At 42.8% G+C, this 18,969-nt stretch overlaps 3 protein-coding genes across 4 annotated transcripts; all 3 read left to right on the plus strand.

The window, feature by feature from the left end:
* On the plus strand, nucleotides 1–7,113 carry LOC115675578 (nuclear pore complex protein NUP98B-like). Its single transcript, XM_030598301.2, has 3 exons — nucleotides 1–195; nucleotides 5,536–5,836; nucleotides 6,633–7,113. The coding sequence occupies exons 2-3, from the start codon at nucleotides 5,668–5,670 to the stop codon at nucleotides 6,971–6,973; spliced, it is 510 nt and encodes a 169-aa protein (XP_030454161.1). The 5' UTR covers nucleotides 1–195; nucleotides 5,536–5,667; the 3' UTR covers nucleotides 6,974–7,113.
* On the plus strand, nucleotides 1,081–2,127 carry LOC130140020 (uncharacterized). Its single transcript, XM_056318209.1, has one exon. The coding sequence runs from the start codon at nucleotides 1,081–1,083 to the stop codon at nucleotides 2,125–2,127; it is 1,047 nt and encodes a 348-aa protein (XP_056174184.1).
* Nucleotides 7,114–10,435: 3,322 nt separating the features above from the next.
* On the plus strand, nucleotides 10,436–18,661 carry LOC115675407 (nuclear pore complex protein NUP98A). 2 transcript variants are annotated; one of them, XM_030598037.2, is made up of 12 exons: nucleotides 10,436–10,559; nucleotides 11,000–11,088; nucleotides 11,690–11,944; nucleotides 13,496–14,158; nucleotides 14,372–14,599; nucleotides 14,681–15,300; nucleotides 15,516–15,603; nucleotides 15,705–15,762; nucleotides 15,967–16,105; nucleotides 16,303–16,419; nucleotides 16,598–16,775; nucleotides 17,716–18,661. In XM_030598037.2, exons 2-12 carry the CDS (start codon nucleotides 11,070–11,072, stop codon nucleotides 18,408–18,410), a joined length of 3,060 nt encoding a protein of 1,019 aa, XP_030453897.1. In that variant the 5' UTR covers nucleotides 10,436–10,559; nucleotides 11,000–11,069; the 3' UTR covers nucleotides 18,411–18,661. The 2 variants fall into 2 exon arrangements, with proteins under 2 accessions (XP_030453897.1, XP_056174189.1); XM_056318214.1 differs by having other exon boundaries at nucleotides 17,722–18,661.
* Nucleotides 18,662–18,969: the final 308 nt, after the last annotated feature.

Genomic DNA, 18,969 nt, shown 5'->3' on the forward strand with positions numbered 1-18,969 from the left:
GGCTTCGCGTGCGTAGCCATGAAATATCTAGTTCATGCTCATTGCCAGATATGTCGGCAAAATTCGCGATCTCTGTGTTTGTTGATTGTTTGGAATGATGTTGCAGGCTTCTGATCCGGCTTCGGGGGGTTTTTGAAGTTATTATAGGTTGCTCTGTCCAGAGAATCGCAGCGAGGATGTCTGGCGGAAATAACCGTGAGTATTTTCTCTAGAATTTTAGTTCCTTCGGCAGGGTGGTTTGCTGGATTGAAACTATTGAATCTTCTGTTTGTTGCTGATGCCTATTCCTTGCGATGATGCTGCTTTGTTTTTATTTTTATTTTTATTTTTATGGATTTCTTTCCAGTTTGCATTTCGTGAAAGTTCTCTTGTGTGATGGATTATGACATTTTTCCTTAACTTTTGTATTGCAGATTTCCAACCTTTTGTTGTCTGATGAATTTTTTGGAGTGCTTTTCTCGTGTTTACCACGAGTATCCAGTAGCGTGTTAGCTCTTTTTTTTCTTCATGAACTTTTTTCAGTTAATTCAATTCATCTTTCATGCTGCTATTGTTAGATACTTCTAGAGCAACTGAATGTCTGTTGCTTGCTATTATTGGGCCATGTGTATTTTGTTAGAACATGTTGTATAGTTTTGTAGGTTTTCCTTTACATCTCTTCTTTCTCTTTGGTCCCACATAGGAAGAATGCTAGGCTCATTTACTCCTCTAAGCCTATATAAAGGCTTCTCATGTACATTGTTTCAAACACCATTATAAGAGAACAAATACCATTCTCTTTTAATCTTTCTTTCTTATCATGGTATCAGAGCCAGGTTCATTGTCTTGAAGAGTATGCTCTGCGGTTGCCATCAATTGGATCTTCCGCATAAAAAATTAAGACAATGAGCTCATTATTTTTTAAAGTATGCTCTGCGGTTGCCATAAATTGGATCTTCCGCATCAGAAATTAAGATAATGAGTTTAGGGCTTTTGAGCCATCATCCTTGCTCGTTCTAATCCGCGCTTCTTCTTTCTCGATCTTTTCGATCACCTCAATCCATATTTCTAGCTTTGCTAGTGATTTCTTTTTCTGTCGTCATGGGTGATTCTAGTGACCGTATTGACGTCAAACTCGATGGTTCAAACTATTCTCTTTGGAAACTATCGGCAATGGCAGCACTTGTTTACCGCGACTTGTTTGAGCATGTTGAGGGACTTTGTCCTTGTCCTGGTGCTCTTAAAAGTGACTCATCTGATCAAGTTGCGAAACGTGCCGCTGAAATTCGAGCATGGAAAGTTGCTGATCGGAAGGCATGGACTATCATTTTTGGTTCCATTGATCCTGCTCTTCGCCCACGATTTTCTAATATTGTTGAGGCGAAAAGTTTATGGGATCAACTTGCCGAGATGTTCACCCAGACAGGGGACATTCGAGTTTATCAGTTGGAGCAAGAAGTTTACAGTGCTACGCAAGGGTCTCGCTCTATTCGAGATTTCTACAATTACATGCACTCACTTTGGAGTCAACTGGATATTCTTGCTCCTATTCTCCGCCCATCATGCCTGAACTATACTCGGTGTCCATCTACTCGGCTTCAGACTCAAGATAGGCATCGTCTGCATTCTTTTCTTATGAAGCTCGGCTCTCCCTATGAAGGTGTTCGCAGCCAACTTCTTCACCGCTCTCCAAGACCATCCCTCCTTGACGCTGTCAAAGAATTACAGTCTGAGGAAACTCGTCTTGGTCTTCTTTCCTCCTCGGCAGTTCCTGATTCAACTGCTATTTTGGCTGCTCTACCACATGTTCCGCCTATAGTTTTGGCTGCTCCACCACGTCCTTCGCCTACTCGTGGTCCTCGCCGCCTTTCATGTACGTATTGTCATCGTCCTGGTCATGACGAGTCACATTGTTGGAAGAAGAGGAATGCTTCACGCCTTTCTGCATCACCACGAGTCACTACCGCATCTCCAATCTCTCAACCTATTACTCTGGTTTCTCCCTCTACGGATGACCGTATTGCTGCTCTTGAGACCCAACTTGCTCGATTGAGTCCTTCTCTACCCAGGTCTTTTCCCGATTCTCGGTACTTCTACATCTCTCTCATCGCTGGAAGCACCGCTGCAGCCTACTCCACCTTCGGGTGATATTTCTACTACTTGGGTACTTGACTCAGAGCCGCTAGACATATGTCTACTTCCGCCTGTTTTCTCACTAAGCACTCGAGCTCAAGCAACCAAGACATTTCTTTCTCGCTAATGGTTCTTCTCTACTAGCTACCCGACAGGGTACTCTTACCGATCTCTGAAGATTTCAATGTCCCTGATGTGTTACATGTTCCCTCTTTGGCTCTCAATTTATTATCTGTTGGACAACTCACCGATACTGGATGTACTGTAAGCTTTACAAATAGCTCTTGCTTTGTGCAGGATCGTTTGAGTGGCAAGATAATTGGCAGGGGCAGTAGACGGGATGGACTTTATATTATGCAACATCTCCATCTTCCAACTTCCTCTCTTCCTCATCCTGTGTTGGCTACCCTCGATCTTGCTCGGTGGCATCAGCGTCTTGGACATATTTCGTCTTCTCGTCTCACCGTCCTTCACCATCAAGGTGTTTTGGGTCCTATTTCTTCTGGTAGTCTTCCTCCATGTTTTACCTGCCCTTTGGCCAAGCAATCTGCTAAGCCTTTTCCTGTTAGTAACTCTAGAACTAGTGCGATCTTCGATCTTGTTCATTCTGATGTTTGGGGTCCTGCCCCGCTCTCTTCCAAGAATGGTTTCAAATATTATGTATCTTTTATTGATTATTATTCTCGTTATACATGGGTCTATCTTATGCGTCAACGTAGTGATTTCTTTACCATCTATTAGTCTTTTACTTCCATGGTTTCCACACAATTTAATACAAAAATCAGAGTTTTCCGTTCAGATTCAGGGGGAGAATATCTCTCTGGTGTCTTTCGTTCCCTCTTAGCTAGTGATGGTACACTTCCTCGAGTTATCTTGTCCTGGGGTTCCGGCTCAAAATGGAGTTGCTTGAACGCAAGCACCGTCATATTCTAGAGACCACTCGTGCTCTCTTACTTGGCACATCCGTTCCCACTGAGTTCTGGGCAGAGGCTCTTCTCACGGCTGTTCATCTAATTAATCGCCTACCCTCATCTGTTCTCCATCAAGACACCCCATTTTAGCGTCTCTACTCTCGACCTCCTAGCTATAATCATCTTCGAGTTTTTGGATGTACTTGTTTTGTCATTCTTTCACTCACTGAACGTACAAAGCTTACCGCCCGCTCTATCCCATGTGCATTCTTGGGTTACAGCACTGAGCACAAAGAATATCGTTGTTATGACCCAAATGCGCGACGTGTACGTATTTCTCGTGATGTTACGTTTCATGAACACATCCCTTTCTTTTCGACAAATACTACACCTCATGTTTCGTCTCGTATTCCATTTATGGATTTTCCTGTTGATCCTCTACCTGACCCTTCTAGTCCCTCTTCTACATCGGATCTAGATATATTGCCACCTTCTCCATCTTCACCTATCCCTTGTACTGCACCTCCTGCTGTATCTGCCCTCGATGATTCTGCACAACTAGAGCCACGCCGTAATCCTGCTCGAGATCGGCGTCCACCTGCCCGGTATGTTGCTGCTGCTTCTTATTCTACTGAGTTTGGATCCTTTTTAGCTGCTGTTTATGCTGTACAAGAACCTAATAGTTATCGCGAGGTAGTTCAACATGTAGAATGGCGCCAGGCTATGTCTGAGGAACTCTCGGCTTTGGAGAGTACTGGTACTTGGGAGCTTGTGCCTCTTCCTCCAGGTCGCTCCCTCGTATCTTGCCGATGGATATATAAGATTAAGACTCGTTCTAATGGCAGTATTGAGCGTTACAAAGTTCGTCTGGTTGCTCGAGGTTTCTCGCAAGAGTATGGTATCGACTATGATGAGACCTTTGCTCCCGTAGCAAAGATGACATCTGTCCGTGCTTTATTAGCTGTTGCTTCAATTCGCAGTTGGCCTCTCTTTCAGCTTGATGTGAAGAATGCTTTTCTTCACGGTGATCTTCAGGAAGATATCTTTATGCAACCTCCGCCTGGTCTTGCTCATACCTCTGGACAGGTTTGCCGCTTGCGACGGGCTTTTTATGGTCTCAAACAGGCCCCTCATGCTTGATTTGAGAAGTTCAGTGATGCTATTCAAGGTGCTGGTTTCATTCAAAGTGAGGCTGATCATGTTATATTTGTTCATACCTCTTATTCAGGCTGCACTATTCTTCTTCTTTATGTTGATGATATGGTCATCACCGGAGATGATCGTGGCCATATTGAGCATACCAAGCGGCACCTTCAGCAACATTTTGCCATGAAGGATCTAGGACCACTGCGCTATTTTCTTGGGCTTGAGATTGCTCTCGCAGTTCACGTGGTATTCTCATTTCTCGGCAGAAATATACCGCGATATTACGTCCGGTGTCCAGGGTCGCTCTATCAGATTCACGTCTTCGCGCCACTCCTATTGAGCTCAATCAGAAGTTTTGCCCAGACGATGGAGAACCTCTTTCTGATGTCGCCCGCTATCGGACCTTGGTTGGCGTCTTATTTATCTTACTATCTCCCGACCCGACATCGCCTATCTTGTTCATGTTGTCGGTCGGTTTATTCGCTCCTCGAACAACTCATTATGCAGCTGTTCTAAGGATTCTGCGCTATCTTCGAGGCACTTTATCGCGTTCCTTATTTCTACCATCTTCTTCTACTCTCAAGTTGCGTGCCTATTCTGATGCTGATTGGGCTTCCAATGTCACTGATCGCAAATCTATCACTGGTTATTGCATTTTTCTTGGCGATTCACTTATTTCTTGGCGTTCCAAGAAACAACATATTGTCTCACGCTCCTCTACAGAGTCCGAGTATCATGCTATGGCCGACACTACTGTTGAGATTGTTTGGCTTCGCTGGTTACTTGCTGATATGGGAGTTTCACTTCTGGATCCTACTCCTCTGCATTGTGACAACAAGAGTGCCATTCATATCGGTGCAAATCCAGTCTTTCATGAGCGTACCAAACATATTGAGATCGATTGTCATCTGACTCGTCATCATCTCCAAGCTCGCACTATTTCACTTCCTTTTGTTGGAACTGAGAATCAACTTGCCGATTGTTTTACGAAGGCTCTTACATCACAACGATTTAAATTTCTTCTTTCCAAACTCTCGTTATTTGATCCACCTTGAGTTTGAGGGGGGTGTTAGAACATGTTGTATAGTTTTGTAGGTTTTCCTTTACATCTCTTCTTTTTCTTTGGTCCCACATAGGAAGAATGCTAGGCTCCTTTACTCCTCTAAGCCTATATAAAGGCTTCTCATGTACATTGTTTCAAACACCATTATAAGAGAACAAATACCATTCTCTTTTAATCTTTCTTTCTTATCATATTTGTTTCTTTATACACTTTAGCTACGAGGATTATGTGATTACCTTGTTTTATAGTGTTACTTTTATTGTCACCTGCCTTGGTTATGTTAATTTGGAATGCTTTTTACAGCTTCTGGGCAATCATCTAGCAGTCCTTTTGGGTCCCAATCAGTCCTTGGGCAGGCAAGCAACCCAACCAATCCTTTTGCCCCACAATCTTTTGGTAGCCTAAACCCTTTTGGCACTCAAAACGGGAAGCTCCATGTTCGGTGGAACTTCAACTGGTATTTTTGGAGCTACTCGAACCTCTCTGCCTTTTTCTACTACGCCTCCGTTTGTTGCTTCATCTTCACCATCTTTTGGAACTTCAACACCCACTTTTGGTGCATCATCAACTCCCGCTTTTGGAAGCTCTTCCTCAGCTTTTGGTGGTAAGTGATAAGTTATTACCCTCCTGATCAGGAGGAACCTCTGAAAGTGAACTTATAGATAGGCATTTGATAGGGCAGTCATTGTTTCTTTGATATGGGAAGAATATTGGGAATTGGATTTTGATAGCCTAGTTTTCAAACAGATCGTGGGACAAGTTGGAGAGTATGTTGAATTTTATCCTATAACTCAATTTGTTTTGCTCGGCAAGTTGAGAGGCGAGAATAGAAGTTGCTCTGCTATTCAAATACAGCAGAAGCCAAAAAGCAAGCAACTTAGGTTATGTTTCTTTTGTAGAAAGGTGAACTAGTGGATTAGGAGATGCCATATTTGAATCAGCTGGATTTATCAAATTTAAATTGCGATTAGGATCTTCTAGGAACGCAAAATGCCGCATAAGCTCATGGAAACTCAAGGGTCTAAGGATGCAGGCATGTTTTTTTATGTTTTATGTACCTGTGCCTAATATTTGCTGATGCTAGCTATTTTAAGTGGCATTGATTGCGGCAGGATCAATAGTACTTTTTATTGGTTCATTCAATCGATGTCCACTTCCCAATTGATAATCCTTTTACTTTTCTTTGATGGAAGTTTGCATTTTAGTCACAATTCTCTTTCTGTTCCTCTATTCCAATACTCAATCGCCTGGCTATTGTACTTCAAGAGTCATATTCCTGATTGAATTAGTAGTCGAATTTGGATCTTTTTGCTTTCCAAAGTATAAATGCAGTTGTTTCTCCATTTATCTTGCTTACAAGCTGAGAATTTTTCTTCACTGATAGTCTTCTATTTGAACAGCATCTTCTCTTTTTGGACAAACGCCTGCTTTTGGTGGGTTTGGTTCGACCCCTCCTCAAACAAGCCATTTCGGAAGCACAAGTCAGCCATCACGGCCAGCATTTGGGAGCAATGTTTTCGGTTCCTCCCCCACCTTTGGTGCCTCAAGTCAGTCAGCATATGGCGGTACTAGCACTCCTGCCTTTGGTTCAACCAGTACCCCTCCATTTGGAGCTACAAGCACTCCTGCCTTTGGTTCAACTACCACTCCTCCAGTTGGTAGCACGGACTGTATTTGGGAGCAATGTTCTGGTTCTTCCCCCAACTTTGGTGCATCAAGTCAGTCAGCATCTTCGACCTAAAAAAAAAAAGTCAGTCAGCATCTGGCGGTACTAGCACTTTTGCCTTTGGTTCTACCGGTACCCCTCCATTTAGAGCTACAGGCACCCCTGCCTTTGGTTCAACTACCACTCCTCCATTTGGTAGCACAGGGACTGCATTTGGGAGCAATGTTTTTGGTTCTTCCCCCAACTTTGGTGCATCAAGTCAGTCAGCTTCTGGCGGGACTAGCACTCCTGCCTTTGGTTCTATCAGTACCCCTCCATTTGGAGCTACAAGATCCCCTGCCTTTGGACAAGCAAGCACTCCTGCCTTTGGTGCTACAAGCACCCCTGCCTTTGGTTCAACTACCACTCCTCCATTTGGTAGCACCGGGACTGCATTTGGCTCATCAATCACCTCAGGGTTCACCATTGGGGGAGCTTTTGGGACTTTCGGTACTACACTTTTTTGGATCTCGGAGTACCCCTGCATTTGGCACATTCAACACTCCTTTATTTGGTGCTTCAAGTACCCCTGCTGTTGGCGCTTCAAGTACTCCACCCTTTGGCGCTTCCAGTAGTACTCCAGCTTGTGGATCCGTTTGAATTTCTTCGACGGTTTCTCCAATATGGAAGAAATTTGTGGTTCATCCCCCTTACCTTATTTTAGAGATTAGTGATTCACTCCCTTCGCATCATTCTATTGATTCACTCCCCTCAGAAATATCTAGAATTTTTTGAAGAAGAGAGGAGGTGAATCTTCACTTTATCGTTTTTAGTTAGGGACAAGACTGTTAGATAATTTCTCTGAGTTCGAACCCGTTTTTGTGCGAGTTGTGACTTACATCGCAGCTCAATCAGGCAGAGGGGATCACAAGGTGTCTAGGTTTTCTCTTTTCTCTTTTGAATTTTCTAAAGTGGAAGCTGCTTTATAATAGTATTTACTGCTTTGGCAACATTCTCATTGTTCTTATCGTGGACATAAGTCACACTACCGTGCAACCCTCACGGCATCTACTTCCTAAGAGTCAACAATGGCAGACTGATGATCTTTTAGTTTGACAGCTTTTAACATTAAAACAGATCTCGAAGATAAGATGGTCACTCAAACAACAACAAAGATGTTCCTGCAAATTGAAAGAAGATTCAAGAGAAAAAAACCTGCCGTGAGGAACTGCAACTTTCTCAGACAAGAACGCTTAGCATAACTTCTCTGCGCAAGAACTTTGCTTCTCCTTGAAGAGTATAAACGTCTAAACAAAAGGAAGAATAAAGCGGAAACCTATCCAGTCTTACCATATTTCTAACAGAGGGCACGACCACACTAGTCAAGATATGCAGCGAGGAGAGCTTCTTCAATCCCACAAGTAATTAGTCTTCGGGAGGCCAGTTAGCAATTGGATCAAATGATAATGGACCGCACCCATCAGTCGTATCCTTTTTACAGGATTTTGCGTGCTATGGCGGGAAAAGTGCCAAAAAAGTCCTAAACCTTTTGTATTGGTGCCAATTTAGTCCTAAACCTTTTTTTGGTGTTAATTCAGTCCTAAACCTTTTGTATTGGTGCCAATTTAGTCCTAAATCTTTTTTTGGTACCAATTAAGTCCTAAACCTTTTAAATTGGTGCCAATTCAGTCCTAAACCGTTTATTTTTATGCAAATTTAGTCCTTCCGGTCAATTTTGACGGGAATTTGCCGACGTGGACGCCTGCCGGCCGGCGGCCGGTCACCGGCGCCGACATGGCACCGATGTGGACAACTTTAATAATATTTTAATATTTTTTTGAATTTCTATTTTTTTTTTTTTTTTTTTTTTTTTTTTTGTTCCCCTCCTTCCTTCCGGCTCGGCGAGCTCGACCTCGCCGCACCGGCGAGGGCGGCGGCCTGTTGGATCCGGACGAGGTCGGGCCTCGCCCGACCATGGCGAGGCTCGAGCCCTCGCCGGGCAAGGCCGCCGCCCTCGCCGGTGGTCGGCGAGGCCCGATCTCGCCGGATTTGGCGATGTCGAGCCTCGCCTGACCAAGGCGAGGCTTGCCAGGCGAGACCGCCGCCCTCGCTAGTGGCCGGCGAGGTCGAGCTCGCTGGCCTCTGGTCCGGCGACCGGCCAGAGGAAGGAGGGGGGACAAAAAAAAAAGTGGAAAAAAAAAGGAAAAAAAAATTCAAGAAAATATTAAAATATTATTAAAGTTGTCCACGTCGGTGCCGGTGACTGGCCGCCGGCCGGCAGGCGTCCACGTTGGCAAATTCCGGTCAAAATTGATCGGAAAGACTAAATTAGTACAAAAACAAAAGGTTTAGAACTGAATTGGCACCAATTTAAAAGGTTTAGGACTTAATTGGCACCAAAAAAAGATTTAGGACTAAATTGGCACCAATGCAAAAGGTTTAGGACTGAATTGGCACCAAAAAAAGGTTTATGACTAAATTGACATTAATGTAAAAGGTTTATGACTTTTTTAGCACTTTTCCCTGCTATGGCTCGTATAGAAATTACGATAGAAGGCACGGCGACCAGGGATAAGCTGCCTGGTAGGTAATTAGAAGTCCCCCGCGGCGACGAGAGCGACGGTATCGAGCGCTTGGGTTACAAAGCGTCGATGACGCCTTAAAGAGCAAACGATAGGTGATGTCAAAGCATAAATGAATCGATCAGCACTTCATACATAATCATGCAGACACCTGTCTACTTCATTAAAATGTTAAGGGTTAACACAATAAAAAATCCAAAATCGGTACACCTATGGTAAATTTATCAAAAATTAATTTTTTTAATCATAAAAAATCCTAAATTGGTGAACCTGTAAAAAATTTACTCAAACTAATTTTTTTATCATCAAAAACCCTAAACTAGTACATTTATGACATATTTCGTGGCACTAATCCCAATAAAAATAACTTATTTTGTTTACTATAATTTATAAGGTTAATACCACAAAAAACCCCAAACTGGTACACCTGTGACAATTTTACCGTTTGTTAGTTTCCGTTAAATTTTACCGTCAAATTTCGGAGTTGAATGACACGTGGTAGTTGATAGGTGTACCAATTTAGAGTTTTTTTACCCTCCATCTGTTACGGGTGTACCATTTTGTGATTTTTCGTGATATTAATCCAATTTAACGGAGGGTAAATTTGTTATAAATGTACTATTTTGGGGTTTTTAGTGGTCAAAAAATTAGTTTATGGTATATCTGTTACGGGTGTACCAATTTGAAATTTTTTATGGTCAAAAGATTAGTTTAAGATAAATTAGTTCCAGGTACACTAGTTTGAAATTTTTCGTGACATTAACCTTAAATTTATATAAATTGTTCGAAATTTTTTTTTCTCTAGAAATATCTTTGATTAGTCATCAAGCATGGAATCCAAAGTCCTAATTACCTAATACGGATATAACTTATTTGCACGACAACATCTACGATAGAAGGCTTCGCTTTAACGCACGTTATGGACCACGCGCCCCGCCAGCGAGCTCGGGGCCACGCGCTTATATAATCCATCCCCCAGCTTCCGTCCACGCCCCCCTTCCCCTCTCTTCACTCATCGTCGTCTCCGTCGTTTCGCCTCGGGTGGCTCCGACGCCTCTCTCTCCGTCTTCTCCCGCTCTTCTGCAGCAGCTCAGATCGAGGTAACCTCCGCAAACCCTAACCGCCGCCGCTCCTCCGCCCCCCGCCTACCCTGCCGCCGCCGCCGTCTCCGTCTCCGGGCCATTTGCTTCCGTCGCGAGCCCCATAGCTCCGCCGGCTCCGCGACGCGCTCGATCCTTCCCCGCGCGCGAGGATCGGCGCGTCCGGGGTCCCGATCGCCTTCTCTTCGCCCGCCGTTTCTTCGCTTCCTGCTGTGCGCTTGCGCGCGCGTTCCTTTAGGTTTGATAGGCGGGTTGGGTTGAGGAGCTGAAGGCTGTGTTAGTGTCGGCCCCTCGGCTGTTGTTTGTTTCGCTGCGTTGGCATTGGGTTTGGCTTCGCGTGTGTAGCTATGGAATCTCTAGTTTATGCTCATCGCCTGCCGATGTGTCGTCAAAAATTCGCGGTCTCTGCGTTTTGTTGATTCTTTGGAATGATGTTGCAGGCTTCTGATCCGGCTTCGTGGGATTGTTGAAGTTCTTATAGGTTGCTCTGTCTAGAGAATCACAGCGAGGATGTTTGGCGGAAATAACCGTGAGTATTGTCTCTGGAATTTTAGTTTCTTCGGCAGGGTGGTTTGCTTGATTGAACTATTGAATCTTCTGTTTGTTGCTGATGCCTATTCCCTGCGATGATGCTGCTTTGGTTTTTTTTTTTTTTGTTTATGGATTTCTCTTCAGTTTGTATTTCGTGAAAGTTCCCTCGTGTGATGGATTATGACATTTTTCCTTAACTTATGTATTGCCGATTTCCAACCTGTTGTTGTTGTCTGATGAATTTTTTGGAGTGCTTTTCTCTTATGTATGCCATGAGTATCCAGCAGTGTGTTACCCTTTTTTTTCTTCATGAACTTTTTTCAGTTAATTCAATTCATCTTTCACATATCATTGCGACGCTGCTGTTTTATTTGCTATGACTTCTTTCTCGCTGGACACATAAAAATCCTTCTTGTCGAGATAGCATAGTTAGATACTTCTTCCAGAGCAACTGAATGTCTATGGCTTGCTATTATTGGGCCATGTGTGTTTGTTTCTTTATACACTTTAGCTACGAGGATAATGTGCTTATCTTGTTTTATAGTGTTACTTTTATTGTCACCTTCTTTGGTTATGTTAATTCAGTACCCCTTTTACAGCTTTTGGGCAATCATCTAGCAGTCCTTTCGGGTCCCAATCAGTCTTTGGGCAGGCAAGTAACCCTACCAATCCTTTTGCCCCAAAACCTTTTGGTAGCCCAAACCCTTTTGGCACTCAAACGGGGAGCTCCATGTTCGGTGGAACTTCAACTGGTGTTTTTGGTGCTACACAACCCTCTTCGCCTTTTTCTTCTACTCCCGCTTTTGGTGCATCATCAACTCCCGCTTTTGGAAGCTCTTCCTCAGCTTTTGGTGGTAAGTGATAAGTTATTACCCTCCTGATCAGGAGGAACCTCTGAAAGTGAACTTATAGATAGGCATTTGATAGGGCAGTCATTGTATCTTTGATATGGGAAGAATATTGGGAATTGAATTTTGATAGCCTAGTTTTCAAACAGATCACGGGAAGTTTTTTTTTTGCTTGGCATGTTGAGAAACGAGAATAGTAGTTGTTCTGCTATTCAAATACAGCAGAAGCGAAAAGGCAAGCAACTTAAGTTATTTTTCTTTTGTAGAAAGGTGAACTAGTGGGTTTGGAGATGGCATATTTGAATCAGCCGGATTTATCAAATTTAAAGTGCAATTAGGATCTTCTAGGAACGCAAAATGCCACATAAGCTCAAGGAAACTCAAGGGTATAAGGAGGGCAGGCATGTTTATTATGTTATATGTACCCGTTCATGAAATGAGCGCAATTACGATGAGAACTTGTCTAAGATGATTTGGGCATGTGATTTGCTTTCGTGATTCCCCTGAAACGTGGCCATACATTTAGTGACATGAGGGTCAAAATTCTTAAATTCGTGGTATGTGATCAGATTTATAGGTTCCGGTCTTTGGATGCAAGTTGAACAGTTTCCATTTGTGTCTTTCCGACTAAATATCACATACCAAATAATTTCCTTTTCTCATGTTTGTTATATGATACGCTTTGAAGTTTCCTTTTCTCATGTTCATTTGTGTCACGATGACAATTGATCAAAAGTTGAAAAAGAGATAGTTCAAGCACAGTGGCAAAAAATTCCCAATGTGGAATTTACAAACTCCATGTTAGCTAATGCTTTTCTGGAAGTTGGAAAACAGTCATAAAGGAGAGGATTTGTTCAGTACAAATGAGGGCTTCAAGCTTGCAAAGTGTTGAACAATGTTATACCTAAATGTGTTCAAGGGGAAGAAATTCTTGTTGAGTTTTTGTTGGAGCATGAGGTTTTTCTCATGCTTTGCCTTGAAAGAATATTGAGTTGTCAGAATTGGACCCCATTGCAAATTATTTGTTGATGAGGATTTTTTTTCCTTTTATCCACTGTGAGTACTGGACAGTTGTCTAGATTGGAATGTCAACTCCGATCGTGTTACATTAAGGTATATAATTCAGCTCTGGAATAGATGAGCAACTAACCATAGCTAGCCTTGAGTTTAATGAAAATAAATTTGAATTTAGTTTCAACTGCCTGCTTCACATGCACCTTGCCTAATATTTGCTGATGCTAGTTATTTTAAGTGGCATTGATTGCGGCAGGATCTATAGAACTTTAGTTGGTTCATTCAATCAATGTCTACTTATCTATTGATAATCCTTTTACCTTTCTTTGGTGGAAGTTTGCATTTTAGTCACAATTCTCTTTCCGGTCCTCTATTCCAATACTCAGTCACCTGGCTATTGTACTTCAAGAGATATATTCCTTACTGAAATAGCAGTCGAATTTGGATCTTTTTTCTTTCCATAGTATAAATGCAGTTGTTTCTCCATTTATCTGGCTTACAAGCTGAGAATTTTCCTTCACTAATAGTCTTCTTTTTGAACAGGATCTTCTCTTTTTGGACAAAAGCCTGCTTTTGGTGGGTTTAGTTCGACCCCTCAAACAAGTCCTTTCGGAAGCACAAGTCAGCCATCACAGCCAGCATTTGGGAGCAATGTTTTCGGTTCCTCCCCCACCTTTGGTGCATCAAGTCAGTCAGCATTTGGCGGTACTAGCACTCCTGCCTTTGGTTCTACCAGTACCCCTTCATTTGGAGCTACAAGCACCCCTGCCTTTGGACAAGCAAGCACTCCTGCCTTTGGTGCTACAAGCACGCCTGCCTTTGGTTCAACTACCACTCCTTCATTTGGTAGCACAGGGACTGCATTTGGCTCATCAACCGCCCCAGGGGGAGCTTTTGGGACTTCCAGTACACAACTTTTTGGATCTCCGAGTGTCCCTGCATTTGGCACATCCAATACTCCTGTATTTGGTGCTTCAAGTACCTCTGCTTTTGGTGCTTCAAGTACCCCGGCTTTTGGTGCTTCCAGTACCCCAGCTTTTGGTGCTTCCAGTGCTCCAGCTTTTGGTGCCTCAAGTACTCCAGCTTTTGGGGCTTCTAGTAGTCCATCCTTCAGTTTTGGCTCTTCTCCTGCTTTTGGCCAATCAACCTCTGCATTTGGTGGCAGTCCATTTGGAGCTACATCATCCCCTTTTGGATCCCAGATTGGTGAGTCTTGTAAAATGAATTCATTTTGCTCCAGGATGTTTTGGACTACTATCGTCTTCCAGTTCCCCCTTGGAATATCAAGCCTGCCAAAAAAAAAGGCTGGTCTATCAGATTTTGTGTCATGGCTTGCTATTATAGCTTATGAATAAGATTTCACTGCAGTGTACTAGCTCATTATAAGAATTTGGCCTTTTCACATTATTTGTCATGCAGGAGCCCAGGCCACAACACCAACTTTTGGAACTGGTGGTTTTGGGCAGTCACCTTTCGGAGGTCAGCGTGGGGGCAGTAGAGTGGCTCCTTACACACCTACAACGGAGGCAGAAAGTGGCAGTGGGACTCAGGCAGCTGGTAAGCTAGAGTCTATATCAGCAATGCCTGTATATAAGGATAAGAGCCATGAGGAGCTTAGATGGGAGGATTATCAAGCGGGAGATAAAGGTGCACCCCTCAGAATGTACTTTCTATATAAGGTTTGGCTTTAGCTGCATTGACTGTATGCTAACCTGGCATAATTTTCAGGTGGACCGAATCCTGCTGGTCAGTCTGCTGGTGCTATTGGCTTCGGTGCACCTTCTTCGACTCCTTCACTAGCATTTGGTCAATCTTCTCCTTTTGCTTCCAACACAACATCCAATCCTTTTGCTTCTAAACCCTTTGGCGGTACTGGGTTTGGATCCTCTGCTACACCTAGCATTTCACCTTTTGCTTCTTCAACTGCGTCAGCCACACCTTCCTTGTTTGGATCAAATCCAACTCCTGGATTTGGGGCCAGTTCATCTTCATCCACTTTTTCTACATCAGGCCCTTCTGCATTCGGTTCATCAACATCAATTTTTAGTTCTCCAACTATGGGGAGCACTCAATTTGGCTCTGGTTTTACCTCTCAGTCCACCCCATTATTTTCATCTACTACGCCATCCTTTGGCCAGACTGGCTCTGCCTTTGGACAGAGCACTTCTACTTTTGGACAGACCGCGTCTCTCTTTGGACAGACTACATCTCCATTTGGTCAGACGACTACTCCTTCCTTAGGTCAAACAAACATGTTCAGCCCACCTACTAGTGGGTTTGGGGGAAGTTTATTCCCAAGCACTTCTTCACAGCTTCCTTCTACAGCTCCAGCTGGATTTCAAATAAATGTAAGTTGATTTTTATTTAAATTTTATTGCAGCATCATATGTGTAGCTTCTGCTTTTTTGCAGTTTTATTTTTTCTTTTATAATTGTTAAGTTTTGCTCCTCCTTTGATACTTTATTTAGTTTAACTTATAGTTTTTTTATTGGTTTCTGGAGAGAGGAGGGTGGAGTTGGGTTCACTTTTTCTCTTTTAATCAAATGTGATGTTTTATCTGCAGCCCTCCTTTTCGACCCCCTTTCAATCATCTCAACCTGCCCAAACAACCAGTCCTTTTGGCTTTGGCAACTTGGGTCAGACACAAACAGGTTACTTGAGTTTATCAAATATGTCTTGTCTTTTCTTTTGGTGTCAATAGATGAATTTGTATGTATATTATGCTAATTTTATTTCTGTTCTGTGTTGTCAGCTGGTACCAGTGTTTTTGGTACCCAAAATATGTTTGGCCAGAGCAACCTCGGAAATCCGTGCGTCCTTTTACACTATACTTGCTCTTTATTTGTATAACTGCATTGGGTCTGTCTCACCTGATTTGGCGCTACATATGTTTCCAATTATTTAGTTGTATTATCTTTTCGTTCTTTCTGTTGCTTACTTACTCTTCGTTGGCCAATAAAAGAAAGGATTTGCACTGTGCAATTAATTAATGATGCCATGCCCATGCTCAACAGGTCGGCCAACCTGACCCCTGCGGTCATGCAACCAGTTCCTGCCACTAATCCATTCGGAACCCTTCCTGCGATGCCTCAAGTATCAATTGGCCGAACTGGGACTAGTTCTTCTATTCAATACGGAATTTCCAGCATGCCTGTAAGTAAAGATTATCTTGCTGTCTTACATGAGATGATTACGAGTTTGTTGACCTGTTTGAATTTCTTCGTTGGTTTCTCCAATACGGAAGGGTACTTTCCATTTGGTTGCTAATTTTTGTGCCTTTTTATTTTTTATTTTTTGGTATGCTTATGCTGTGTTGAAAGTGATCTAATCTTTTAAATCCTTTTGTCTAGGTGGTGGAAAAACCTGCTCCTGTTCGTATATCCTCTTTATTGACATCCCGGCATTTGTCGCAGAGGCGGATTAGGTTGCCTGTAAGAAAATACCACCCTAAGAGTGATGCGCCAAAGGTGAAAGTGGATTTACTTTACTGATGTGCTCTATTATTGTTACATATTCTAGAACATTGATCTAGTGATGGGACAATATCAGAGCTATTCTCTCTTTGGCCAGAGAATACTGGGAATATGCACTTGCTGCTCAATGACTCGTGCTACGATGAACCTCACTTTTGGATTGTCATTTCAGGTTCCCTTTTTTAGTGAGGATGAAGAAACACCTAGCACGCCAAAGGCTGACGCCCTTTTCATTCCTCGGGAAAATCCGAGGGCTCTGGTTATCCGTCCATCTGAGCAATGGCCTTCGAGAACTAGCACAGAAAAACCATCTCCATTGAAGGACACATCTGGACCCAGGCAGGAAAATGGTAAGATTGTTATGTCTGGGTCTTGCTGTATAGTTCTGTAAATTCAATAATAATGTGTGGTGATTTTTATCTCATTCAAAATGATTTAATTTCTGACAAAAAATTAACATGTTGATATGTGATTATATAGCAAACCTGAAAGTGACACGGATTGGCTTCAAATTTATAATATGCGTAAGTTTTATAGCATGATAAAAAGTAGCGTTTCCAGTGACACAACTTGACACTATTACAAAACCCAAATATAACACTTGAAAATGAATAGCTATCCCTTATATACATCTCTCTTTTTCCATATTTCTTGATTACTCATAAACCTGGGCTATTGTTTTAGTGTCCGAATTCTAGTTTTACCATTTTGGACTCCAAAGTGAATGAAATGCAATTGTCTATGTTCATTTGCCTTTGCTCCCTCTGATACCTTTTCTGTTCGAGTTTCTTGAGGAAATTGATGCTTTATTGTGGCTTGTGACTTTCACTTATGATGCAGTCTCTGCGTATTTTCACTTTTGAAGTTGTAGCTTTTGCTGAGGAAATTGTAAGACCATAGAAAAAGAAAACGTATGTACTTATGTTTCAAATTTGAATAATTTTTAGTCGTCTTTACATATATTTTTACTCAAAAAGTCAAAAGCAAAGTCCTGGCTAAGCCTTGGATGATTTTTTGTTTTTTGAAGTAACATCTTATTCTATCGATAAGTGAAAAGCTTCTCCTAACAAAGCCGACATTTTTGTGTATGATACTCTCTCAAACAATCTTTAGTCTATATTCGGGATGAGAAAGTAGTCTCCCAGAGGTGAGTCCAATCACAGAGATGTTACTGGTTTGGAAATATGCAGAATTAGTTTCATTTAGAAGGTGTGAAATATGTAAACAAACATGATTAATATTGTAGATCCAAAACCTTATGTGATTAACTTAATTATTATTTCCAACTAGCAACAGGAGGTCCAGATGAAAACGGTCGTGTGAAGGATCAAACCGATCATGTTAGAGGCAGCCACAAATCAAATGGAGTCCATGATGATCACTCCGTTCAGAAAGGTGATTCCTCAATGACGCTCAATGGACACAGGGCTGGTGAGGCTGCAATAGTGTATGAGCATGGTGCAGACATTGAGGCGCTAATGCCCAAGCTTCGTCACTCCGATTACTACACTGAGCCTCGAATCCAAGAGCTGGCTGCCAAGGAAAGGGCTGAGCCAGGGTTCTGCCGCCGTGTCAAGGACTTCATCGTGGGGCGGCATGGTTATGGAAGTATCAAGTTCATTGGTGAGACTGATGTTCGACGACTTGATCTTGAAGCCCTTGTCCAGTTTAACAACCGAGAGGTGATTGTTTACTTGGACGACAACAAGAAACCTCCTATTGGACAAGGTCTCAATAAGCCAGCTGAAGTTACACTTCTCAACATCAAATGTTCCGACAAGAAGACTGGACAACAGTGGACAGAAGGGCCTAAAGTTGAGAAGTACAAGGAGATGCTCAAGAAGAAGGCTGAGGATCAAGGTGCTGAGTTTGTGTCGTATGACCCTGTCAAAGGAGTGTGGAAGTTTAAGGTCAACCACTTCAGTAAGTACAAGCTTGAAGATGAAGTTGGTGATTGGAATGTATCTGCTGCATCTGAGTCCTGATTGAAGAAGGATGGATGGTTGAGATATTGTAATTTTAGATATTGTGGAAGCAGTTTTGGGTTTTGTATAGCACCAGCATGATGTTTTGAAGGGTGTTTCGTTGGGCTTTGTAGTCTGCATTTTGCTTGTTTTCTGCTGGGATCTGATATCTCTCCCAATCCCCTGTAATCTTCTGTTTCTTTCTTTATGACTTGAAACTGTATTCTGGGCTGGTGGCATAAAGATTTGTGGGAAAAGGTGTATTTACGAAATGGGACGAGAATGGAGAGAATTTCGCATGCTTCATGGTCACTCTGGCCATGCATCTATTTTTATCCATCTGGGCAGTGTCGTGCGGAATTGAACCGCCTCCTGAACAGAAAGGGATTTTCGAGAGAAAGGACGCGTGCCCTATGGATGGTGACCCGTCGGGTCTGGCTGTTGATGATACGAGTCTGGCTGTTAGGGTCTCAAGTCCAGGTTGGGGGTCCTGAGTTTGGGCACCGGGGTCCTGTTTCTGGTCCTTTGAGGCCTCCATCCCGACCCCTGAGTTTGGGAGGCTTGAGTCCAGGTGTGTCAA

The sequence above is a fragment of the Syzygium oleosum genome, unplaced genomic scaffold (genome assembly GCF_021117445.2).
Source record: "Syzygium oleosum isolate NSW1041296 unplaced genomic scaffold, Sole_v2.1 Sole_v2.15, whole genome shotgun sequence".
Lineage (NCBI taxonomy): Eukaryota > Viridiplantae > Streptophyta > Magnoliopsida > Myrtales > Myrtaceae > Syzygium > Syzygium oleosum.

Excerpts from the sequence above, each read along its gene's own strand:
- LOC130140020 (XM_056318209.1), top strand. The coding sequence starts at position 1,081 with ATGGGTGATTCTAGTGACCGTATTGACGTCAAACTCGATGGTTCAAAC.
- LOC115675578 (XM_030598301.2), top strand. The coding sequence starts at position 5,668 with ATGTTCGGTGGAACTTCAACTGGTATTTTTGGAGCTACTCGAACCTCT. Across the intron at positions 5,837-6,632 it reads CTCTTCCTCAGCTTTTGGTG|CATCTTCTCTTTTTGGACAA; the intron begins GTAAGTGATAAG and ends CTATTTGAACAG.
- LOC115675407 (XM_030598037.2), top strand. Across the intron at positions 15,763-15,966 it reads CAGAGCAACCTCGGAAATCC|GTCGGCCAACCTGACCCCTG; the intron begins GTGCGTCCTTTT and ends CATGCTCAACAG. Across the intron at positions 16,106-16,302 it reads ACGGAATTTCCAGCATGCCT|GTGGTGGAAAAACCTGCTCC; the intron begins GTAAGTAAAGAT and ends CCTTTTGTCTAG.